This window comes from Papaver somniferum, chromosome 7 (genome assembly GCF_003573695.1).
Source record: "Papaver somniferum cultivar HN1 chromosome 7, ASM357369v1, whole genome shotgun sequence".
Lineage (NCBI taxonomy): Eukaryota > Viridiplantae > Streptophyta > Magnoliopsida > Ranunculales > Papaveraceae > Papaver > Papaver somniferum.
Window position 1 is genome coordinate 145,933,476 of NC_039364.1, and position 25,489 is coordinate 145,958,964.

General features: G+C 36.9%; 2 protein-coding genes and 1 pseudogene across 5 annotated transcripts; 1 reads left to right on the plus strand and 2 right to left on the minus strand.

Annotated features, from left to right (window-relative positions):
* Positions 1-4,419: 4,419 nt before the first annotated feature.
* On the minus strand, positions 4,420-7,620 carry LOC113293045 (annotated as a pseudogene).
* A 912-nt stretch (positions 7,621-8,532) lies between these two features.
* On the minus strand, positions 8,533-12,210 carry LOC113298660 (4-coumarate--CoA ligase-like 7). Its single transcript, XM_026547455.1, has 6 exons — positions 11,101-12,210; positions 10,521-10,710; positions 9,812-9,957; positions 9,400-9,467; positions 9,176-9,278; positions 8,533-9,006 (listed from the first exon to the last, which is right to left on the minus strand). Exons 1-6 carry the CDS (start codon positions 12,100-12,102, stop codon positions 8,893-8,895), a joined length of 1,623 nt encoding a protein of 540 aa, XP_026403240.1. The 5' UTR covers positions 12,103-12,210; the 3' UTR covers positions 8,533-8,892.
* Positions 12,211-17,675: 5,465 nt separating this feature from the next.
* On the plus strand, positions 17,676-21,372 carry LOC113298661 (sufE-like protein 1, chloroplastic/mitochondrial). Of its 4 annotated transcripts, none has more exons than XR_003334335.1 (5): positions 17,676-18,860; positions 19,956-20,203; positions 20,298-20,365; positions 20,509-20,588; positions 20,821-21,372. XR_003334335.1 is itself a non-coding variant. In XM_026547456.1 (2 exons), the coding sequence occupies exon 1, from the start codon at positions 17,785-17,787 to the stop codon at positions 18,838-18,840; it is 1,056 nt and encodes a 351-aa protein (XP_026403241.1). In that variant the 5' UTR covers positions 17,676-17,784; the 3' UTR covers positions 18,841-18,860; positions 19,956-20,274. The 4 variants fall into 4 exon arrangements, 1 of the variants encoding a protein (XP_026403241.1); XR_003334336.1 differs by having other exon boundaries at positions 19,956-20,141; XR_003334334.1 differs by lacking the exon at positions 20,298-20,365 and having other exon boundaries at positions 19,956-20,141; positions 20,821-21,370.
* The last annotated feature ends 4,117 nt before the right edge of the window (positions 21,373-25,489 follow it).

Below are 25,489 nucleotides of genomic sequence, written 5' to 3' on the forward strand. Positions count from 1 at the left end.
TATGACTGTAAGTATCTCGAATTTTTCCTATTCAGTTCGTCCTTCCGCTTTATCCCCATGCTGGGATCACCACCATGCATATTTGTAAAGTCATTGCGGATAGTAACTTCTTTTTTCATTTTTTTTTCCAATCAGGTGGCTGCTATGCAGCTCCGCGGTTATCAAAACCATTTTACGAGAGCAAAGGATAATAACTCTCATGCCCATCTTGATTAATCATGTACTCTTTGTCGATAAGGATAATAACTCTCCGCAGTTAAGATCACTACCCAACTCATAAAGTCTTTTGTGCAAACCATTCATACAGATATTGACTAACATTTTCCTTAATACTCATGTATTACACTCCTTGAAACTTCCCTTACGCAATAACTAGCTTTCTTGAAACCTGTATCCCAGTGAAAATCCAAATGTATTGTCTTTACGTAAATATGTTGTAAAATGTAAGGCAATTTCTTTTTTGCCATATTGCACAGATATTGTTTAACTCATAACTAATGGTTTTTGCTATATATTTTTTATATATTTTAAATCTAAGAAGGTTGATTGATTGTCGTAACCACATGTTTGGATAACTTCAATCATGTCATTCCCATATGTACAATTCAAACGGGACTACAAGAGAATGAATATTTTGCTCTGTGTGTTATTGCAGAATTACATAATGGCAACGTCGGGACGAAAGTGAACATGCTGAAGACTTGAACCGACAAATAATAACAACACAACTATATTTATGATCAGTTTACTTTTGAATCCATCCTGACCGAGACAAGTCTTCCAGCGTAAAAGTTAACAGATAGTCAAATACTAACTTTTTAATTTTTTTTTACCGTTGTATGTGCTGCAACTTTCTTGGGATGAACGTTGATCTTGGATATGTTGATTTAATACCATGCAGCATGAAGGGAACTTATCATTTATTGTCCAAGTTATGTTTTGTAATTTTATTCCTTTGTGTCATTCAGAAAAATAGTAGAAATACTTTAGAGTAGAGAGGAAGAAAACCAAAAAGCAGTGAGAAAGAAAACCATAGAAGTGCACTCTAAGAAGACCCCACACTATATTGGAGATGATTTATCATAAGAAAGTTTTAACACATATATAAAACCCATATATAACGGTCTAACTAAGACCTCCATGTGGGGGTTTTAAGACACGCTACTGGAGAAGCTCAAATAAGTGTTAAATTAATTTTGGCCAAACGGATAAATGGTTCCCTTTTAGATATTTGAGGCTGATTGTGAGTTGATTCTTTTCATTTATACGAAAACATAAGAAGCTAAAATTTCTAATCTCAACATGTAATAATATTGAAAGACAAGTGTTAGCAAGTTTGAAGTTTCTAACCTCAAGTATTATTTTGAAAACTTGCCAGTATTATTTTGAAGTTTGAACATTGCTTTGCGAATACAATTCTTATTCTTAAGTAAGCTTACAACACAACCTCTGCCGATACACAAGCACACCACCAAAACTCCAAGACGCATAGGTTGCTTAGTAATTCACTATTTGGAAAAAGATTGAAAATCAATTTTGAAAAAAATGAAAAAAAATAGAGAGAAAACATAAATCATCTGAGAACAAAATATCAAACTTAAGCCCACAATTATAAGTCCAAGAAATATAGTTACTATAATAAGCATCCAATAATCCTGTAAGCAAAAATCAGATCGCACCGGTGACAAACTAGTAACTACAACAATCACCCATCTGATTAAACCAATGCTGGAGAGGCACGTGTAATCCAACTTGGGGAAATCTCCTAGACTACAACGTGGCTGCTGATCTTCGAACAATTGGCTGAGATGTTATGCTAACGGGTAATCCAGTCAATCGGATTGTAATATTTTTTTTCTTTCTTTTCTTAATAAACGAAATCAATTCGATCGACTTGTAAGAACAAGATGTTGCTTTTGGTATCCTTAATGGTAACAAGCCTAGAAATAGCTACACCTAAGGCTAAAGATAAAACTAACCTCTCCAACATCTTCAGCTAAAAACACACACCCTATTTTGAACTTATTTTAATCATCCACTGATTAAAATTATTCTCGGTGGTTCGCACTCTTGCTTCTTCTTCTTCATGTTAGAAATACTTTACAACATTAACACATTGTGCATAGCACATGTTTTGAAGCATTCCCAAAGCTAGTAGGTACAAGCTTATTATAGTTATGATTAAGTATTTTCCTTAATTTTTGTAAAAAAAAAGAATCTACTTTCCTTTTATCAGTGGTAAAAGGAAAATTATCATAGACCGATTGTTGTAGAGATAGTAATTTAGTAAACCATGTCCTTATGTAGGTATACTAATTTTCTGATGTCAAAATTTTCCAAACTCTCTTGTTGGCTCCAGTAGCTTGGTCCAAATATAGCTAGGTTCATTTCTTAAAGATTGAAATCATGAAAATAACCTAAATTATATAATCAAATAATCAGCTCCCCTATTGCTTCAGTGCTTATGTAATTATTATCAGAGCTACTATTATTAGGGCTGTTTAATTGACCCCCTAAGTGGAGGAACTAAGGAGAGCGTAGCCATGCGTCTATGCCCCTGTGAGGCAAAAGCTATAGTGCTATACTTATGGTGTAGGGATGCAGTGAAGTTTAGTTGACCTTAAATTAGCAGCGGCTGATTTTGTCCTAATAAAAATTTCCTAATGATGATTATGGGGGGTTTCCTCTCGTTAGTGGGAGTTGTTTAACTTTTCCCATGTGTCTTTGTTGGTTGTGCATGTCTTACTTACTTTTTAGTGTCCGCATCCATACATGTGTGAATGTGACCACTCAAAAACAGAGTATATCCATTTTATTGCTTGGATTTCATTTAACTATAATGCACAAAACATCACCATTTTGAGTATATTTAATCTATTCTTTGTCAAGTTTTTTTTATTGAGATCATAATACCACTGGCCAGCAAGATCCTCCTCCTAGATCTCTCTCTAACTATCCAAAGAAAAAACTTGCGAGAAAATGCAAGCCATTGAGCGGAGGCTCTTCATGTGCTGCGATGTCATCATTTATGTGAGGTCCCCCCACTCCTATCTTTTTTGTATATGAGGAAGTAGTACTTGATCACGCTTCTTCTTCTTCATGAAAACAAACTCCTCTTCTTTTTGTATGGGCCTGAACGTGGGCCAATGTGTAAAGTGGGCCAGGTCATAGAGTGTCTGTCTGTCATCACTCCCTACGTTGTTGTTGTCACACACGAACACATATTCTTTGTCTTGTTTGTTTTCGTTGCTTTTATTACACCTTTTGACAACATATGACCCTGTTTTTCTTTTGCATTACCCAACGAATCAAACAAACATTTTGTGTTCTTTCTCTTTTTCTTTCTTTCATAATTCATAGGGTTTTACCTCTTTTCTCTTTAATTTGATTATTACGTGTTTAACTTTAACCTTAATTAGGTGCAAGTTTCAGTAAATAATTTTTGGTGACAGTATAGCGTCAGAGTCCGTTTTCTATAACAAGCCCATCATCCCTAAATGCCAAAATTTCTTCTTATAGTCTCCCCAAAACAAAAATTCAGTGGTGTCTTTGCCCATGGTTATGCTCAAGAAGAAGCGCACTCACATATTGCATTTCCAAGACAGTGGGTCATCTAAAAACATATAAAGCTAGGCAGCTAGCTAGCTAGAAGTCTTGTATCCAAAGTCATGAGTAGATGCTTGAAAGAAAATGTGTAGTGTATACACTCACGGACTAATAAAACAAGGAGTACAAAACAGCAATAGTTCTTAGTGTTTGTCTTGAAAAGGCTAGACATTTGAAACTGCCCTTTGATCACGCATCTGATTTTTTGAATTAAGTCTGAAAAAGTATACCATTCCTGCTAGACCAGTTGTTATGTCAAGTGTCGATCATGTTCATAAACTATATCCAAGCAAGGTCGAGTTTTTTCAAGTTGGGTCAAGTGGTTGTTCCCACCCATCAGAGGCCACTTCCCAGCTATTTTATCCAAAAATTACATTGCAGAGAATATCAAAACCTAACCCTCAAAAATTATCTTTTCTGTGAGGCAAAATCTGCTTGTGACATTTGAGACTGACTTCTTCTGCTAGAGAGCAGAAGCACTTCTGATTCTGATTACACACATGCTCTCAGTAGAATGTTTGGATACCTCAAACTTAATTACGTCGAAAAGCTAAAAGTTAAAGTTAACTTGGAGTACTAGAGTGACTTTTCAAAGTAATAAAATTTTACTTCTGAGAATGACTTCTGCTTCTAGGATTTCACTTCTAGTTGTTAAATAGGCTCTACGCATTGCACTAGCTTAGCCATAAGGTTCGTGTAGAAATTACCAAGACATGCTAGTTAAAGGATCTGACTCATCCAGCTTCCAACTGTTTCAATTACTTCATTACTTTCAGATTTTTTGGAATATGGGATTCCAAACTTAATTGGAGTGTGTTGGACAATGCATGACCTTGATGAAATAAGAAATTATTTTAAACAGAAAGTAAAGTAAATGCTGAACAAAATTACCCAAGCAAGGAATAAAAGCAAATGATGTGGTTTATAATCTTAGGTAGCATCACAACCTGGCTCGAATATACTCAGCGCGAGCCTTCTCGATAAGCTCTCTCCTTAGGATCTTTCCTGAAACTGATTTTGGAACCACATCTATAAATGTTACCCGCCGTAATCTCTTGAATGGTGCTACCTGTACCATATATACCACAAAAGAAGCTCGCATTTGTCAAAAATGACCGCACCAAAAAATTTCATTCCATCTAAGCACCGCAAGCTACAAACTTTTGAGAAAAGGGAACAATAGCTTGACTTCATAGATTAGGGCGTAAAAGAAAGTTCAATGCACCTGCGGTTCAATGAATTTTTGAATATCCACTTCATTCAAAGAGCTGTTGGGAGCACGCACAACATATGCAATTGGGACCTCACCGGTTTCAGCATCAGGATATCTAAAAGGCATAATATTGTACAAGCTCAAGTAGAATGTTGCAAAGCATAAAGGCATAATAGTTAAGATAGAAATAGACATTTTGGCTACTCAAACTTACGGGATGACAACTGCATCTAATATTTCAGGGTGAGAAAGAAGCAATCCTTCAAGCTCGGCTGGTGCAATCTATCGAAATAACAAGAGTATAATCAAATAAACATCCATAAAGAAATAGTGAATGTAATTGAGTAGTCGTGACCAATGAACCAGAGAGAAGTTAGACACGCTTTACGCTCCTAACCATATACTGCCCAAGGAAACTCGGAAGTTTCTCTCATCCGATAATGATTATGAAAACAAATAAGGAAACAACTACGCAATAAGGTTACCTGAAATGCATTGTACTTGATGAGTTCTTTTATCCGGTCAACAACAAAGAGTTGTCCTTGTTCATCAAAATACCCAAGATCTCCTGTGTGGACCCAGCCTTGGTTATCGATAGTCGACTTGGTTTCCTCTGGATTGTTGAGATAACCTGTACATGTTAAAAGTCAGTAACGACTATCAACTTATACTAGTAATTACTAACAAGGTCGGCATAAGCTAGTAATGGTAATTATAAGATCTCAAACAAAGGAAGGAAAACACCAGCATTCATAACCAATGGGGCTGTGGCTTCATGGATATCATTATCATTTATTCTTAACAGTTGCGGATAATATACTAATCCAAATATGTCAAAGAGTACAAAATACCCCCACCATAAATTGACAGTCAATTAGTTATTTCTCATTTACAAGACTATCTGCTGAATTTTATGGGTCACTTAGACAAGGTATGGCTTTAATTATATAGGCCTTGGGGTGTAATTCCTTGGAAGCATTTTAACAGAGCAGCAATTCAGCAGTTAAAGTTGAATGAAATTCCTGGGATTCCCGATCAACTAAAATAAGACTTAAAACAACAACAACAACACCCAGCTCTAGACACAGAAGCGAAAATAAACCAATGAATCTTGCAAGTTAATATGTGTAATTCTGATCAGGAAAAAAAATGTAATACCGTGCAGGTTTAAATACACTCATTAGATAATGAATTCATATACGACGTGGAAAGATCTGCAAAAACATAGTATAAAACACCAGTGCCTTTACATACCTTGCGTCATATTTTGGCCTCGAAGCCAAATTTCACCAATCTGAGTAGGGGGGAGGGGCTTCATTGTGTCTATACTAACAATTTTGGATTCAACTCCTGGAACAAGGGGTCCTGTTGAACCAGAGTATCGAACTCCATCATATGGATTCTCTATGGAAATGATTCCGCAGCTCTCTGTCATCCCATAACCCTTACAAAAATATAAACAAAAACACAAGCACATATAAAGAGCGCATCTTGAGTGACAAAGATTTTCGGTTGCATTCAATTCAAAAAACTGAAGAACTGTCATTTGAGCAAAAACAACAAAAGAGATTGAGAAAATGAAAAACCACAAACATAAAGACTATACAGGGGCTAATCAAATGGGAATGAAGCTAATCAAGAATTTATCTTAATCTAAATCTCAACAACAGAAGTTACCTGAATAACTGAGGCTTGTGGTAAATTCCTTGCACACTGTTCCATTATATCCTTCCCAAGTGGTGCCGCACCAGATGCAAGAACCTTTATAGACGTCAAATCATATTTCTTTAAAATGCTGATCTGCTTAGCCAAAGCAAGCATAATTGGAGGAACAACAAACAAATGGGTAACCCGGTATTTCTCCACTGATCTCAAAACAGTTTCTAAATCAAACTTCCCCATCGAAATCACGGTATTTCCTCTCTGAAAGCTGTGAAAACGAAATGGTCGCAAGCCCAAATATATGAAACATTGGAAGGAAACAGATAAATACATTATTCATTTCCCCGTTACAATCCTGATCTGATGAAACCATTTGAGATGCAGCAATGAAATTTCTGTGTGTTAATACCACACCCTTACTTGTGCCAGTAGTACCAGATGAGTAAAGTAATGCAGCAGTATCAGCCTGATCAATACGAGGGTAGCGATCACCTAAATAAGCCGAAGCCGAAGTACCTGATTCAGATAATATACGATTGTATATGAAACTAATATGATTTGGTGAAGCCAAAGTAGCTAATCCACTTGAAAGAGGTCCTATCCATAGGCATGGTATATTAGAACTCTCAACTTTTGGATATAAGTTCTCCGTAGTGACAATTAGTACAGGTTTTGAATCCGTAATTTGTTTTGCGATTTCAGTTGTTGTGTATGAAGGATTGCAAGTAGTTGCTATAGCACCAATACCAACAATTCCGAAAAACACCTGGATGAATTCAATAGAATTTGGTGCAAGAATTAGGACAACATCACCTTTTCTAACACCCAACTCAAACAGTACATCAGACGCGAGAGTGACCACAGATCTTAACTCCCTAAAGGTTAATGTCTGATCAACATCAACATCAACAACAGCAACTCTATCAGGATAAGAGTCTGTATTTCTGAATAGAAATGAGACTATACCAGTATTTGGATCTTCAGGTATAGTCACAGGTGGTCTTAAAGACCTGTAAATTCCGTCGTTTCCATAACCAGATTTCTCCATCAAAAAATGCAGAAAATTAAAAGCTGGTGATTGTTAAAATACAAATCTGAGTTAAGTTTTTGTTTAGCTTTGTTGATCAAGAAAGTTAATTATGAGTTCTTGTAGACGGAAGTTTGTAACTTATACGCTTCAAAGAGTTGAAACCAAGATAGTTTATACCTATGTATTTCGGGTCTAATTAATTGGAAAAGACGCGCCAAAATGTTTGCTGCGAATAGCGAGAGCTACCTGATTACGGCAATATCTGGCCGACCAACTAAATTCAAACAAGTTGATATAAGGAAAAATATTGCATTATTTAAATCCCAATTCGACAGAAGCACCAACCAGTAATGTAAATTTCATATGGTTGACATCATCACAATGACGATTGGTTAGCCGGCTGGGGTTTATTATAGACTAAAAATGAGCAGTAAACGCGGCGGTACAGTGACATGTTACTGTTATTATGTTCAAGTCAAATTACGCGCTGGTGGTGGGGTTATTACAATTGTTCATGATGTTAGAACCATTATTAAGTCTTTTTTCTAATTTTAATTCTCTTTTGCATCAAACAAAAAAGTCAAATTACGATATATGAATCGAACACCATGTCTTTGTTTCATGATTGACATGCCGTTGTAGGATTCCAAGTTCCAGTGTAGTTTCGCGCTAATAATTGGTTGGTCTACCTAGATTTGGCTGTGTGGATTTGTGGTTAGCTCGACAAAGCAACGACTGCAGTCCACAGCCAATGCATTAAGAAAAAAATTGGGAACATGACGGGTCAGGAGACCCTAACCAAACAAGAAAGAAAAGAAACCAGATACTAAACATAATTCTTAATCCTGCAGAGCGTATGTGTGTAACTCTGAAGAGAAGCAGTTGAAAAGAGCGAATGTGTGTACGGGAGAGCGTATCTGTGCAGCAATCGAACATCCGAACACAGTAAGAAAGAAAGGCCGTGTATGAGTTTACAAACACACAGGCAACCACCAACAGTTCTTTCGGTTGTCTAAAATTGGCCATCAAGGTTAGTTATTCTGATTTCCCGATCATATCAGAAAAAGCATGCGGTTTTGCAGATGTATTTTACAACGGATATTAGTTAATTTTACAGTACTGGCACAATGACACTTCCATGAAAGGGAGACATAATTGTGGGAAGCGTCATTATTACATTTTTGCGGGAAGTTTAAGAATGAGGATTGCAAACTCATTTCTCGTGGGCTTAGCTAGCCACACTGCATGACCCTAATGAGAGAACCAATTATTTGCAAAAGGGAGAAAAAAAATGTGTAGAACAGTCCAATTGCCTTTAATGCTAAGCAGAATACATAAGCAAGGAGCACTGAAATGCAGAGTTGTATAATCTTCGTTAGCATCATATCTTGGATCGAACCTTAGCAATTAGCTCTCTTCTGAGGATCTTTCCTGAAACTGATTTCGGAACACTGTTTACAAATGTTACCCTACGTAATCTTTTGAACGGTGCTACCTGTAACATACAACAAATGAAGCACTTATTTGTCAAAAACAACTATACATGATATACTTAATCCATGCGAAGTACTGGATGGCTCTCAAGAAAAGGAAGAAGTAACATGTATCAGATTAACATTTTCTAGGTTCATAAAAATAGGATAAACAAAGTTCGCCGAACCCACCTGAGGTTCAATAAATTTCTGAACATCAACTTCATCTAGTGAGCTGTTGGACGCACGTACAACATATGCAATTGGGACCTCACCGGCTTCAGCATCAGGAAATCTAGAATTGATAATAAACAAGCTTAAATAGAGATTCCAATTGGGTAATCATCTTTCAACAAATGCGACTTGCTAGGAAGAAAGAATTAGATATTTACGGATTATCTACTTCTCAAACTTACGGGATGACAACTGCATCTAATATTTCAGGGTGAGAAACTAGCAACCCTTCAAGCTCGGCTGGTGCAATCTACAAAATAAAAAGAATATTAAAGAATAAGCTTCAACATGATGCAAATTATGTCGTCAGTATAGAGGAATCAGAGAGAAGTTACCAATTGTTAAGTCTCCTAAAACATATTGTATACAGCCTAACATTCTTATACAGGGTAGCATTCCTATACATCAACATATTGTCGCATGTTCTATTCCCTCAAATAATACTCAAGACACGCCCAAACATTCACAGCAAGATAATTAACAAATGAAAAGTAATCTTTCCTCTGGAGATTAAAACAAAATATTCTTCAGACAGTGAACCAATAAGTTCTTCTCCACAAAAAGTTACTAACTATTAACTGACTAAGAGGTTACCTGAAATCCTTTATACTTGATAAGTTCTTTTATTCGGTCGACAACAAAAAGTTGTCCTTGGTCATCAAAATACCCAAGATCTCCAGTGTGGACCCAACCTTGATCATCTATAGTCAACTTGGTTTCTTGTGGATTGTTAAGATAGCCTGTACATGTTAAAAGCCAGTGACAATTATCAATTTATGGTACTAAGTAATAATTATTAATTAAGTTGACATAAGGGTTCAAAATTGGCTAGTCTACAAAATACCCCTAAAACAAATTGATAAGCAGCATGTTCCCTGCATCCTACGGCAGTAAAAGACACCCTTTGACAAGAAAGATACATTGCTTCTAAACAGGCAAAAGCAAGCATTTTTAGGTACCACTTTCGAAAACTCTATCTGCCGTGACTCCCATGGAAGCTCACTTAAACAAGATACATTGCTTATACACATGCCTTGCACTATAAATCTTAAGAGCCATTTTCAGGTACTTTTCGTTATCAAATTGGCTAAAACAAAAAATTTCAGCTAAAATTGAGTAGAGTTCCCTATCCTATGACGTGTACAACAATAAACAAAAACCAATTCTAGACACAGATACACAATAAGCCAATGGACCTCAACATTTGAAACTGTGAAGGTTCAACAGAATATATAATTAGAAACAAACAATCACCGCATACAGAAAGGAAACATATGCTGCAACATGGACATTTATGCTTTACCTTGCATCATATTTTGACCACGAACCCAAATTTCACCAAGCTGAGTAGGGGGGAGAGGCTTCATTGTATCTACATTAACGATTTTAGATTCAATTCCTGGGGAAAGGGGCCCTGTTGAACCAGAGTTTCGAACTCCCTCATACGGATTTTCTATTGAAACAATTCCACAAGTCTCTGTCATACCGTAACCCTTCAAAAAACAGACACAAACAGATATGATAAGCTCATCTTCGATGACGAAGATTTTTTGTTGTAAGGCAATTCAAAAGGCTGAAAAAATGTCACAAAATAAATATATCGACAAAAACATCGAGAAGAACATGATAACAAGTATCTCACAGTTAAAACATCAACTATTTAGCACGATTCAAGATTCAATCTTTAGATATGCTTTTTGTACCCTTTGCACCTGTTCTAGGAACAAAGGGGATGGATACTAAACACGGTACTAATGAGACAAAGTGCTGCATGTACACCATCAAATGGGGTATAAAATAGTACTTCCCATTAAAAAGCCATGAAACAATATACCTTCCACGAAGTTAATAAAAAGAAATTTAATCTCATCAACAACGGTTACCTGAAGAATTGCTGCATGTGGTAAATTCCTTGAACATTCTTCCATTATATCCTTCCCAAGTGGTGCCGCACCAGAACCAAGAACCTTTAGAGATGACAAATCATAATTCTTCATGAAACTTTGCTTAGCCAAAGCAAGCATAATAGGAGGAACAACAAATAAATGAGTAACTCTATATTTCTCTACTGATCTTAACACCATCTGTAAATCAAATTTCCCCATTGAAATCAACGTATTCCCTCTTTGTAGTTGAGAATACGATATAATTGAGAGCCCAAATATATGGAACATTGGAAGGAAACAAAGAAACACATTATGCTTTTCTCCATTACAATCCTGATCCGAGCAACAAAACTGAGATGCAGCAATGAAATTTCTATGTGTTAATACCACACCTTTACTTGTACCAGTAGTACCAGATGAGTACAATAACGCAGCAGTATCAGTTTGCTTAACAGGAGCAAATCTAAAACTCGACGAAACCGGCCCAGACAATTCAACTAACTTGGAAAATAGTGTAAATTCTGAACCAGATAAAGAACTTGAAGAACCCAAAATCACAAATGGTAAACCAAATCCTTTAACTTTTTCATACAACTGATCAACAGTAAGAATCAATTTTGGGTTGGAATCTTTAATTTGCTTTGAAATTTCAGTTGTTGTATATAAGGGATTAACGGTAGTAGCTATAGCACCAATAGCAACAATTCCTAAGAAACACAAAATGAATTGAGCAGAATTTGGGGCGAGAATTAAAACCACGTCACCTTTTTTTATTCCCAACTCGACAAAACCATTAGAAACCCTGATAACCATGGATTTGAACTCCTTAAAGCTCAAAGATTCATCAGAATCAACATCAACGATAGCGATTTTACCAGCATAAGAGTCTGAGTTTCTGAATAGGAATGAGACTAATGAAGTGTTTGGATCGTTAGGTAGATTTACAGGTGGTCTTAAAGATCTGTAAATTCCATCGTTTCCGTAACCAGATTTCTCCATTGAAGTTGTTGAAAAGAAGCAATAAAACAGTGATTGTTACCTCAGAAATTTGAGTTGAAGTTTTATTTTGTTCTGTAGATCGAGAGTTTTGAGATTTTGCAAGTGGGCATAGATGAGACTCGAGAGTTTAAAATAGAGCTGCCAAACGGGCGGGCCGGGGCTGGCTTGTTACGGGTTACAGGGTTCGGGTTAACACGGGCTAAAACCTGCGGGTTGATATTCTTCACGGGTGGTCATTTCTTCAACCCGCACCCGTAACGGATAAAGCTTGCGGGTGTGCGGGTTATCCGGCTTGTTTGATTAAAATTAAAATTAAAACTAAATTACGTCAATTTATGTCAAATTACAAGGATAAAAATCAAATTACAAGGATAAAAATCGTAAAATAATACAAGATACAAAAATTAAGTTAACCTTGCACAGAACAGCCCATATTAGTCACGACTCATGACAATCATCATCATCAAGTTCTTCTTATTGTTCTTCCAGGCTTCTATCTCTTCAAGTATAACCACCAGAACCCGTTGTATCAACATGTCTTGACTAAATAAGAAAATAAAAATTGACCAGGAGTATTTTAAGGCGTGGTGTGGGATTTCCATCCAGGAGTGTATTTTCTTCAGGTCCCTGTGACTTTCCTGTAGCACAAAAGATTAGAGCCGGATCCGTCATGTTGGCTGAAAGAATGTGAAACAGATTATGATCTGAAATAATGAAAAAGAAGATACCATGGAATGGCAGTAACTGACTCCCGATATTAATTGTTGGAAGAAAAATCTTGCCTGTTGAAATTGGACACGTTATAGTTGAATTCGGAGAAAAGAGAAACGGGGAACGAGCAAATGATTCTTGAAAAGACTAAGAAATCAACTAGAGTTTGTTTGATTATACCTCGTCTTCGCTGATTCGGCCTGCACTGCAGATTCTCTCGAAAAGTTCACCACCAGCTGCATACTCCATGACAATAGTTAAATGTGTTTGTGTTAGCAGAACCTGCACATTAATAACAGTTTCAGATTCCTGACAATCATTTCAATCTTCGACAACATTCTTCGCATTCTTATTAATTTCCAAAAACTTGGGGAAATTTCAAATGTAAATGAATTAACCTGAAGTGCAGAGAATCAACACCGTACCTGCTTGAATTGAACAATATTTGGATGCTTCAATATTTGGATGATTCAGAAATTGATTTAACAATTGATAAAACAGAAGTTCAAGTTCCTCAAATTAATCCGCACAATCAATCATGCAAAACCAATATTAGTATATTACTAAACCCTAGTTTTAAAATTGTCAATTTATTGCCTTAAATCATCATCACCATGGAGTTAAAGTACCAACTATGTGTAGGAGATACAGAGATGAAGAATAAAAAAGCAAAGCAGACGAAGAAAAATGGAGATGGTGAGGAGGCGCAGCCGCAGGAGAAGACAGTAGGGTGTGGGGAGAGAAAGAAAAGAAAGGGGAAGAAGAAACGAAAGGAAATGATTATTGTCTTCTAGGGTTTTGGTGCATTTATACCTTAAACGTAGGGATAAGATGAAACCTAGATGATCTGACGGTCAGGATTACATAAAACTTATTAATAAGGTAATATGGACGGGTTTACGGGTTGTACCCGCGGATTTACGGGCCGGGACGGGTTACCCGTTTACTCACAAGCCGACATTTTTCCAACCCTAACCCGGCTTGTTTAGACACCAGCCGAGCCGGGTGCGGGTTTTTCACGGGTCGGGCCGGGCAAACCCGCGGGTTTTGGCTTGTTTGCCAGCTCTAGTTTAAAAGCCTGACGACAAGATAATATCAGATTACGTCTACAATTAAATGAGAACCCGCCAAATTGTTCTTTCGTCACGTAGTAACGATTTTATTTAATTAGTAGGGACGAGAGCCATCTGATCTGAATCTGATTAACTCCAAAAACATTCATGCCATGGAGGGTGAAGACTTAAAACCCCTTTGGAACGCGAAAGAAAGTCCTTCGTGCAAAGAGACATATATTGAATGCTGCTGATTGCATAGATAATCCATCAAAATCAAGGCACATGAGCCTCCTATCACTCATCTCCTATTTGCTGATGACTGTATGATATTCTGCAAAGCTAATCCAACAGAAGCACACAATATTATGCAACTCCTTCAGATCTTTGGCAGTACCTCTGGGCAACTAATCAACTTCCACAAATCTGGAGTTTTCTTCAACAAAAATATTAATCCTGAGCTCATTCCTCAAATCAGTAATAATATGGGAGTTCAAGTACTTAAACTAGATGATAAATACTTGGGATCACCTTTGTTTACTCATAGAAGCAAAATCAATTCCTTCAAGCCTGGAGTTGACAAACTGAAGCTAAGACTCACTGGATGGAAACACACCCCCCTAAATCCTGCAGGCAGAGAAGTAATCATCAAATATGTCACTTCTTCTGCTTGTATCTACCAAATGAACTGCTTTAAGGTTCCAAAGAAAACTTGCAAGGATATCAACGACTTACAAAGAGATTTCTTCTGGGAAAAAAATATAGAAAACCCCTCTGGGTATTACCCCAAGGCCTGGACTGCAGTTTGTAAGCCAAAAGATTTGGGAGGCCTAGTATTTATGAATATGGAACTTTTTAACAGCTCTATGATCACCAAGATAGGTTGGAGACTTGAGCAAGATAAGGACTCTCTATGGTACAAACTTATGGATGCAAGATACCTCCTAGGCAGAAATGTTCTTAGCATGGATACAATATCAAAAGATGGAGATTCTTGGATATGGAAAGGAATACTAGAAGGAATAAGCAACATTCAAAATTACTGCTCCTGGAGAATTGGTAATGGCAGAAGAATTCAAATCTGGGAAGATATTTGGATACCAAACACTAATACAAGACTTCAAAAACCTCAACACTACCCTCATCACATCAACAAGCTAGACTCCTTACTTCTACCAGATGGAAACTGGGATGAAGCTCAAGTATCAAATCTATTTAGTATGGGGGAAGCAGCTATGATTATCACCCTGAAGACTCACCCAAATGAAGAGGATAAAATTAGCTGGAATTTCAATGACACAGGAGCCTTCTCTGTCAAGGAGCTGTACAAGGAAAAAACTGACCATCTCTACAGAAATTATCCTCCAACTGGTAATTGGGATGCATTCTGGAACATGGATGTAGCTCCAGTTGTTAGAGCACTGCTCGGTCAAACTCGCATGCGTTGCTATCTCAAGCATGTTTGTCAATGTTAGTGATCAAAACTATAAGTCTTGATTTCTAGTCTATTATAGCTAAGTATCGGACGAGGATAGTAAGTGTAGTTGAGCTCAAGGATTTCATGGAGATTCATCATACAAGTGGAAGAACTACACAAGGAACCGGTGGAACTTCTCGACAAAAAGGTATGTGAAAACTTGAACTTATCTGTCACTCAAAAGTCTATCTATTCTATCTCCTACTTCTTGAAACAAAAGTCATATGCTATATATATAGACTTAGATTATACACATTTGGTATTTCGAGATGAGTATACCTCGCCTATCTATATCTCGAAATATGTGTTGGTAAGCGTTTCGCTTCGACCATGTTTTTCTTTACCTAGTGACGCAAGTCATGTATGTTTCGATCATCTTGAAAATTGCTTTGACGAGAAATAGTGTAACAACTATATAACTTCCTCTAAGAATGTTTCAATGATTGGAATGAGAGTTTAGATTACATAACCATAGTGTACATAGTATGTTGTGGAAACACATATGTGCATAAGTCCCATGCTGGAAATCGGCTAGTAGCCAAGTCCGCGAACTCAGTCCTCGAACTGCTGAAGTTCTCAAACCCGAGAATTTCTGCTGAGTTATCAAACTATGTTGTGTGAGCCAAGTCCGCGAACCAGCGAATCTCTCGAACCCGAGAATTTCTGCTGGAGTTTGAAAACTTTTTCCAGTACTTCAAGTCCGCGAATCTAGTCTGCGAACTTGTATAGGTTATATACCTAAAGATGATTTCTGAACTTAACTCATAAATACTAAAGAATGCTTTTGCAAATCGTGGCTATAAATTTCATGAACCGGTTCATGTGAATCGAATCATATTTGCTTCAATTGTGTCTTGTGTAGTACATGAGATTTACTTGCAATTGAACTACTCTCTAACTAGTTCATGTGAGTCATTTGAACTAGTTATGGTGAAGAATAAAGTGGTTGGTATGAAATGCTCAAATGGCTAACCTTTTGGTTGACTATTATTGAATCAACAATGCACACGTTTGGGTATGGTTTACAAACCTAGAAGCGTGCAATTCATTTGTGTATGACAATCTAAGATTTCGATCTGACGTTTGAGATATATTAGCTTGAATCTAAATCAGGTTTTCATCTAACGGTGGATAGCGTTTGCTTTGTGAGCAAGGAGAAACTCTGATTTGAAAGACTATATAAGGGGACATCTAGCAACTCTACAAACTAATCCCCACACGTCCGTGTGATACTAGTTTGTAAGCTAGAGTCGATTCTCCTTTAACCCTCTGGTTTTATTTTCTCAAACCGGGTTAACGACTTAAAGACTTCATTTGGATTGTGAAGCCAGATCGATACTACTTTTATCGTAGTTGTGTGATTTGATCTTGCGTCTTCTATCTTACGAGTACAATCATATTGATTGGCTTGATATCGTGAGAGTTCTCTGATAGGCAAGATATAAAAGTAATCACAAACATCTACGTCTCATCGTTTGTGATTCCACGACGTCTTGTTTCGCTACCATACGATTAAGATTGTTGTGAGGTGATTGATTAATCTAGGTTGTTCTTCGGGAATATAAGACCGGATTATCAATTGGTTTCTGTTCCCCTTGATTATATATCAAAAGACGAAACAAAAACTTTAGGGTTTTTCTGTGGGAGACAGATTTATCTTTTGATAGACTTTTCTGTGTGAGACATATTTATTTATTGTTAAAGCCTGCGATTTTGGGTCGTAGCAACTCTTAGTTGTGGGTGAGATCAGCTAAGGGAATCAAGTGCGTAGTATCCTGCTGGGATCAGAGGCGAAGGGGTGCAACTGTACATTGGATCAGTGGGAGACTGATTGGGGTTCAACTACAGTCCAGTCCGAAATTAGCTTGGAGTAGGCTAGTGTCTGTAACGGCTTAATACAGTGTGTATTCAATTTAGCTACTTTGTGTAAAAACAAAGTTGGCAGGCTGAGTGGTTCCTCCACAGCCATTGCCAACAACAACTCTGTGTACTTCACTTAGTGCCTTTCTAGGCCTAAGTTTTTCCTATAAAAAAAAAGGAAAATGAGCATGTACCTCGACAACACACCACCTTGGAGTCTTGGATCCTTCTTGCAAACTTTCGGCTTTGGATACACATCCTTTGACTTCTATAAGTCAAAAAACAAGAAGTCAGTTTGGGTGTAGAATTTCAAAACGGCTTTTAAAAATAGAAAAGTCGACTTTTTGTGAAGCAAAATATCTGGACTTCTGACTTCTGATTCTAGAAGCAGAAGTCAGAAACAAAATTATATCCAAACACGTTATAAAACTACCAATACCAAAATAGCCCAGTGCACTGTGCACCCAAAGTCATTAAACCGTTGGAAGCATCCACACCCGAAAGTCCCCAGCCTCTCTCTCCAAAGTATCTGTTCACTTCTGTTACCTCTGCCAAAACCCAGTTTCCCCTAAAACTCCAATCATGTCAATCTCTTCTTCCTTTCGATTGTTATCCCCCAAAATCCCACTCTTTCTCCAACCGAAATTCCCAATTTTGAAAAACATAAGAGTCCAATCACTAGAGTTCCCCACCAATCTATCTCTTTATTCATCAATCTCAATCCAAAAACTACCCTCAAAACTTTCATCATCACCATCTTCAAATAATTCCACTTCTCTTCAAGCCATTGAAGAACTTCCACAAAACCTCCTAGACATCATAAAACTTTTCCAAACAGTAGAAGAACCAAAGAAAAAGTATGAACAGCTCTTATTCTATGGAAAAAAACTTACACCATTAGATGCAAGATACAAAATAGAAGAAAATAAAGTTAAAGGTTGTGTTTCACAAGTATGGGTTAGAGCTTACTTGGATTCAGAGGAAGAGAACGTATTATTTGAAGCTGATTCTGATTCAGTTCTTACTAAAGGTCTTGCTGCTTTGCTTATTCAAGGTCTTTCTGGTTTACCAGTTTCTCAGATTTTGAAAGTTTCTCCTGATTTTGTTACCTTGCTTGGTCTTAACCAAAGTCTTACTCCTTCTAGGAACAATGGCTTCTTGAATATGTTGATATTAATGCAGAATAAGGCTTTACAGTTATACATAGAATCTCAAAAACAAGAGAGTAGCAGTTCTGTAAATAGTGCTGAATTGGGTAGTGAAAATCAGATAGAGACCACTGAAATTGAGGTTGAGGAGTCGAAGACTGAAGAAGTGGGAAGCCAAGATGAGGCGAACGGGAGTCTCGGTTTGAAGAGTAGAAGAGAACGAATAAAGGAGAAATTGGAAAAAGAACTTGCTGCTGTTGAATTGGAGATTGAAGATATTTCTTATCAGCATGCTGGTCATGCTGGTGTTAGAGGGAATAGTAATGGTGAGACACATTTTAATGTTAGAGTTGTATCTAAGGAGTTTGATGGGAAGAGTTTGGTGAAACGGCATCGACTTATTTATGATCTTTTGCAAGAGGAATTGGACAGTGGATTGCACGCATTGTCAATTGTTGCCAAAGCACCAGCTGAGGTTAATGGCAAATGAATTGGGAAAACGCAGAAAAGGTTCTAATGTTAATCTTCTCATATGCGACTTACAAATGTGATATATTTTGAACAATTATATCTTGAATGCGAAAGTGAGTTTTAAGTAATTTTCTTGCTAATTTGTGTGTCATTTACTCTTTCTATTGATTACTTTGTTTGGTACTCTAAGTGTTGTTCACTATTCGCAGTAGCTAAATTTTTGCCTTAGTCCGGCTTACCATGTTGATGTTGTCATATTGTGCTTTCTCGAAAGACTCTTTAGACAACTTAAAATCTTTTTGATGGAATTGACCAAAGAATAGAAATTGGAGTAAAGTGGGATCCTGAAGTGTAACACAAACGCTTTAAATGTTAGTTATATCGACTACAGAGTAGTAGATCAATAAAACAACCTCAATGTCCTTTCCTACAGATAATTGAATTTCTAAATAGTACTGTAGTTAGCATCAATCATCCTGTGAATGTATCTGGTTTGCTAGTTGAACACAAGTTGGGTCTTTTACCACTTGTTGAACAAAAGAGTTCGTATTCAAACTTCAAACAGTTTTTTACTCCCTGCAGTCCTACAAATAAAGTGCTGTCTGGTAGTTCCCTTAAGCATGTACGGGAAATGGAAATGTTCAGACTTTAGACTGTACTCTGTGTTGGACTAATCAGTGTTTCTTGGATGTTTCCGATTAAATCATTAACAATAGTATGAAACAAAAACAAGAAGAAACTGAATATTATTAGCTGTTATGTTGAAAATATGGTTTAAAAGACCCTCTTGCCACTTGATTATCAGAACCCAAAAGATATTTGAAATTAATAATGTACTCCACAAGGTTTCGGCCTGCAAGTAACGTGGGAATTCTTTCATGTTTAAATCCCCAAAGATGATAAGAGAAGAAGAATATATGATCAATTAGAAGAAACAAGGACATAATCTGTACCATATCATCTCTTTGTTCTGCAACTACGAGCAATTAGAACACCAGTTGGTGGTCCAGTCATCTCAAGCAGGCATCTGTAGTTTAACCAGTAAGAAAAATGGGTGAGACTTAAACTAGCTCTAATTTGAAATGTCCCTCTAATGTTATACTGAACTCTGTTTGTTTGAACTTGGTTTCTCAGCTCCATGGATAAATTCAGAGGCAAGTAAACCTCACTTGATATCATGTGAATCGCCTCCTGTCTCGCTTGTCCTTTTCTTTGGGTGAAAGGTTTCAGAGATCGCAAGAAGCATGTCATGGAAATACAGCTCTATGTCCAAGTGTTCAAGTGCTTTTTTCTTGTATCTACCGCTCATTGTGTGAGAAGGTTAATGTCTTCCACCAGCTTCATGTTGCACTACCTCTTTATAAGTGGATTTCCTTTAATAAGTTGAGTGCATTTAATTCTGGGCCATTTTTCCATGTCTTCATAATTATTGATAATCATGTGCCAATTTTAACCATTTGGACTTCTAAACTACAGACATGGAGTTATAATGCATTTGCTTCTTTCCCTTTTCTGTACCATTATACCCTAGATCTCATATTTATGTGAGTATGCATTTCTCATTATCTATCTCAGTACTATGTACGGCAGCATGATTCATATCGTCTCCAGAAGTTAGCTTCTTGCCATGAGTTCTCCATCTTTCTTGATAGGTTATTACTCTTATGATTTTCATGATGAAGTGCAGATGCTGATGTACGCTTGGCAAGGCGGATAAGACAGGATACAGTAGAAAAAGGTAGAGAGATTGGACAAGTACTTGATCAGGTGATTATAAATCTCCTTTTTTTCTTCTTTCTATTAGCCTTGTGTATCCCATTCCAAGTTCTTGTGTACTTAATTTTTCAAGTGTCTTAGTTCATGCCGGCCTAGTTAACGCTTCTCATTTATGTTCTTTAGTTTTTCCCGTTGCCTCGGCTCTCTGTATTCTATTGTCATGTGTCTGAAGTTCTTATATGTCAAAAGGTCAATACTCATTTATTTAGTATCTGTGATGCAGTACCCAAAATTTGTGAAGCTTGCTTTTGAGGCCTTTATACTTCCAACAAAGAAATATGTCCCCATGGAGGAGATAATCATGTTGCGATTGATCTGATTGTTCAACATATTCGTACAAAACTCAGTCAACGCGATCTATGTAAAATATCCCCGAATCTTTACGTCATCCATTCAACTTTTCAGGTTCACCTACTTTTTATTATTCTAGTTATCTAATATTTAGTACCGGCGGTTGCTTTTCTTAACTAGAATCCCATTTATAGGTTCTACATGAATCTAGAAGAACACTGCTATTATTTTTCTCTTTTTACTCTTGTCAGGCGTGGCCACTGAATTTAGTGTTCATTTTTCTGAACGAGAGATTTTTATTATCCCCTGAAAGGAACGATTCTGATAAAATAATATTGGTGTTCATTCTATTGAGCGTCGAACATTGTCTTCGTTCTGAAATTAGTTTTGATACTTCGAGTGGAAGTTTTTGTGTTTGCGGTATCAAGAGTATAATTTGGTTGTCCTGATCTGTTGTATCTTCATATTTCTGAGTCCCAGTCTACACATTATGATACCAATACTTGTAGCAAGAAAAACACTTTGAACAGATGAGTTCTACTCAAATCAGTACCTGAATATCCTCTCCTCTGTAAATGACTATGATGATTCCCTAAACTGTCTTTTTAGTGTCTTTCTATTTAATTCCAGAAAAAATGGTGACTATTGATTCAATGTGAACATCACTCACCAATTAGGTGGAAGTCAATAGTGGTCAAAGTGCACCGTAGCTTGCATGGATGATCCAATCAGAGTTAAATCGTCCATCTGAGATGAAAAAAAAAAGTACAATTCCAACATATGTTTTAACAAATATTTCGAAAAATAAATAAATAATAGCCTTTGTGACTCTTAAGCAATGTGTTATTCCAATCAAAATTAAATTGTCATTTTTAATGTTGTTGGAGATAGATCTCAACTTTACTCTCCGAACAATATTCCCACTTGTACCAAAATCTTCAGCTAATCTGTACATAAGTTTATTTAAGATAACAAGTGCTCAATTACGTCTGACTCATGAAAAGGAGAGGATACCAAGTACACACCAATTTTTTCGTCTGTGTAGTACTTCTAACAATCAAAAGATGCGAAAAGGTAAAAAACACACATAAGAATTTTGTTAACGAGGAAAACCGCACCTGCAGAAAAACCCAGGGACCTCGTCCAGCTTGAACATCAAACTGTATTAAGTCGTTACAAACACTAGTCTACTATCAGACTTCGGACTTGAACGTAGTTGAAACCGAATTAACCCTCCAAGCAATTCAATTGCAGTCGTGCTCCTTACATCTCTTGAACCTCGCATGGCTCTTGATTCACTTAGCTGAAGTCTTTTATAGCGTAAGAGTTGCTTCGAACTATTTGATACTACTCTGCCTCTAACAGATAAGCCTATTTTATTTCCATTTTGATCCTTCAATCTAGGTTTGGATATCTGTTTGTAATAGACAAAGTCCCGCAAACCTCACAAATCCATAACACATACACTTAGTTAGCTAAGAAGCCTGGATTACTAACCACCTCTCAAGAACAATCTAAACAATTCAACGAAGAAGAGTTTTAGATATCTATCTTGAGGAATCCCAAAGTATGAGACGAAGAGAACTTTGCGATTTCTATTTATCTCGTTCATGAACAGAGATTTACGAGAACCTTAACGATCAATAAGAACAAGATCAGGATACACGAACTATCATGTAAAAGATAGTCGGACCCGACTTCACGAATCCCTAAGTGAAATATTTTAGTCATAACCTAATTATGTTTCTCAGAGCAAACCTAGGTTTTTAGGGGAAAACTCTAACAAACAATTAAGACAAAAAAGTTCTAGGGATTGAGAAGTCTTGTTCCATGAGTCTCTCTATTTATAGATTTTCAAGGCTCTGGGTAGCTTTGAATTCAATCTAAGATAACTTGAGATCCGAGCTGTTAAAGGATTGCTCGGTCAACCTCACATGCGTTTCTATCTCAAGCATGTTTGTCAATGTTAGTGATCAAAACTATAAGTCTTGATTTCTAGTCTATCATAGCTAAGTCTCGGACTAGGATAGAAAGTGTATTTGAGCTCAAGGACTTCATGGAGATTCATCATACAAGAAGAAGAACTACTCGAGGAACCGGTGGAACTTCTCGACAAAATGGTATGTGAAGACTTGAACTTAACTGTCACTCAAAAGTCTATCTACTCTATCTCCTACTCTTTGAGACAAGAAGTCGTATGCTATATATATATAATTGGATTATACACATTTGGTATTTCGATCCGAGTATACCTCGCCTATCTATATCTCCAAATATGTGTTGGTAAGCTTTTCTCTTCGATCAAGTTTATCTTTACCTAGTGACGAAAGTCATGATATGTTTCAATCACTTTGAAAATTGCTTTGACGAGAAATGGTGTAACAACTATATAACGTCCTCTAAGAATGTTTCAATGATTGAAATAAGAGTTTATATTACATAACCAATGATGGACATAAACATTGTTGTGGAAACACATTTATGTATAAGTCCTATTCCTTGAACCAAATTTTTGATCAAGAGAAACCGGAAGAATGGCTTGTTGCCAAGTCCGCGAACTCAGTCCACGAACTTCCGAACTTCTCATCCCGAGAAATTCTGCTGGAGTTGAAGAACTAGTTGTGTCCGCGAAACCAGTCCGCGAACCGGCGGAAGGTCTTTGCCGATATTTTCTGCTGGAGTTTGTAAACTCTGCCCGGTTACTTAAGTCCGCGAATCTAGTCTGCGAACTTGAGAAAGGTTATATATCTGAAGATGATTTCTGAACTTAAACTTAAAAAGACTAAGGAATGCAGTTTGCAAACCGTGGCTATAAAAGTTCATGAACCGATTCAAGTGAATCAAATCATCTTTGCTTCAATTGTGTCTTCTGTAGTACATAAGATTAGCTTGCAATTGAACAACTCTCTAACTAGTTCATTTGAAGTCATTTGAACTAGTTATGGTGAAGAAGAACATGGTTGATATGAAATGCTCATATGGCTAACCTTTTGGTTAACTATTATTGAACCAACAAGTGCATACGTTTGGGTACGATTAACAAACCTAGAAGTGCGCATTGTCAAGTGTATGTAACAAGCTAAATTTTCGATCTAACGGTTGAGAAAAATTAGCTTGAATCTAAATCAGGTTTTCATCTAACGGTGGATATTGTTTGCTTTGTGACCAAGGAAAAACCCTGATTTGAAAGACTATATAAAGGATACATCTAGTATTGTGCAAAACTAATCCCCACACTCTACGTGTGATACTAGTTTGCATACTAGAGTCGATTCTCCTTTAACCTCTGGTTTTCTTTTCTCAAACCGGGTTAACGACTTAAAGACTTCATTGGGATTGTGAAGCCAGACCGATACTACTTTTATCGTATTTGTGTGATCTGATCTTGCATCTTCTATCGTACGAGTACAATCAGATTGATTGGCTTGAGATTGATATCTACGATAGGCAAGATATAAAAAGTAATCACAAACGTCTTCATCTCATCGTTTGTGATTCCGAAACATCTTGTTTCGCTACCATACGATTAAGATTGTTGTGAGGAGATTGATTAATCTTCGGGATTATAAGACCGTATTATCAATTGGTTCATGTTCACCTTGATTATTATCAAAAGACGGAACAAAACCTTTAGGGTTTATCTGTGGGAGACAGATTGATCCTTTAATAGACTTGTCTGTGTGAGACAGATTTTTTTATTGTCAAAGCCTGCAATTTTGGATCGTAGCAACTCTTGGTTGTGGGTGAGATCAGCTAAGGGAATCAAGTGCGCAGTATCCTATTGGGATCATAGGCGTGGGAGAATAACTGTACCTTGTATCAGTGGGAGATTGATTGGGGTTCAACTACAGTCCAGTCCGAAGTTAGCTTGAAGTAGGCTAGTGTCTGTAGCGGCTTAATACAGTGTGTGTTCAATCTGGACTAGATCTCGGGGTTTTTCTGCATTTGCGGTTTCCTCGTTAACAAAATTTCTGGTGTCTGTGTTATTTTAATTTACGCATTATATTGTTTTATCTTTATAATTGAAATAATACAGGTTGTGCGTTAGATCATCAATTAGAGTAATCCAACCTTTGGTTGTTGATTGTCATTGATTGATCCTTGGATATTGGTCTTTGGTACCATCCAAGTTATTCCTTGTGTTTGATTAAAGACTCGCTGATTTCTATTAGCTCGAGTAAATCAAAACAAGAAAGAGATATTAACTCCTCGATATACTTTAGTCTAAATTGAGTCTGACTGTCTAGTTGATTCTTTAGCAAAGTATATTGGAGTTAGTCCATACAGATTGCTAAGCGAAATATTGGGTGGTGTTGTTAGACCCCCGCTTTTTCAATTGGTATCAAAGCACGCAAACATGTTCAAGACCTTACAAGTTTGTGTTTGTAGCGTTCTGACTCTATGAACAGAGGTTCTATCTCTATTAACGTACCGCCAGTCTTCGATGGCTCTAATTACTTATGGTGGAAAATTTATATACGAACTTTTCTTCAAGCACGTGATTTTCAATCATGGGTATATGTTGTTAATGGCTATGTTGCTCCCATTGTGGCAAATGGAGATGTAAAGATTCCCAAGAATATTGGTGAATACAGTCCTGC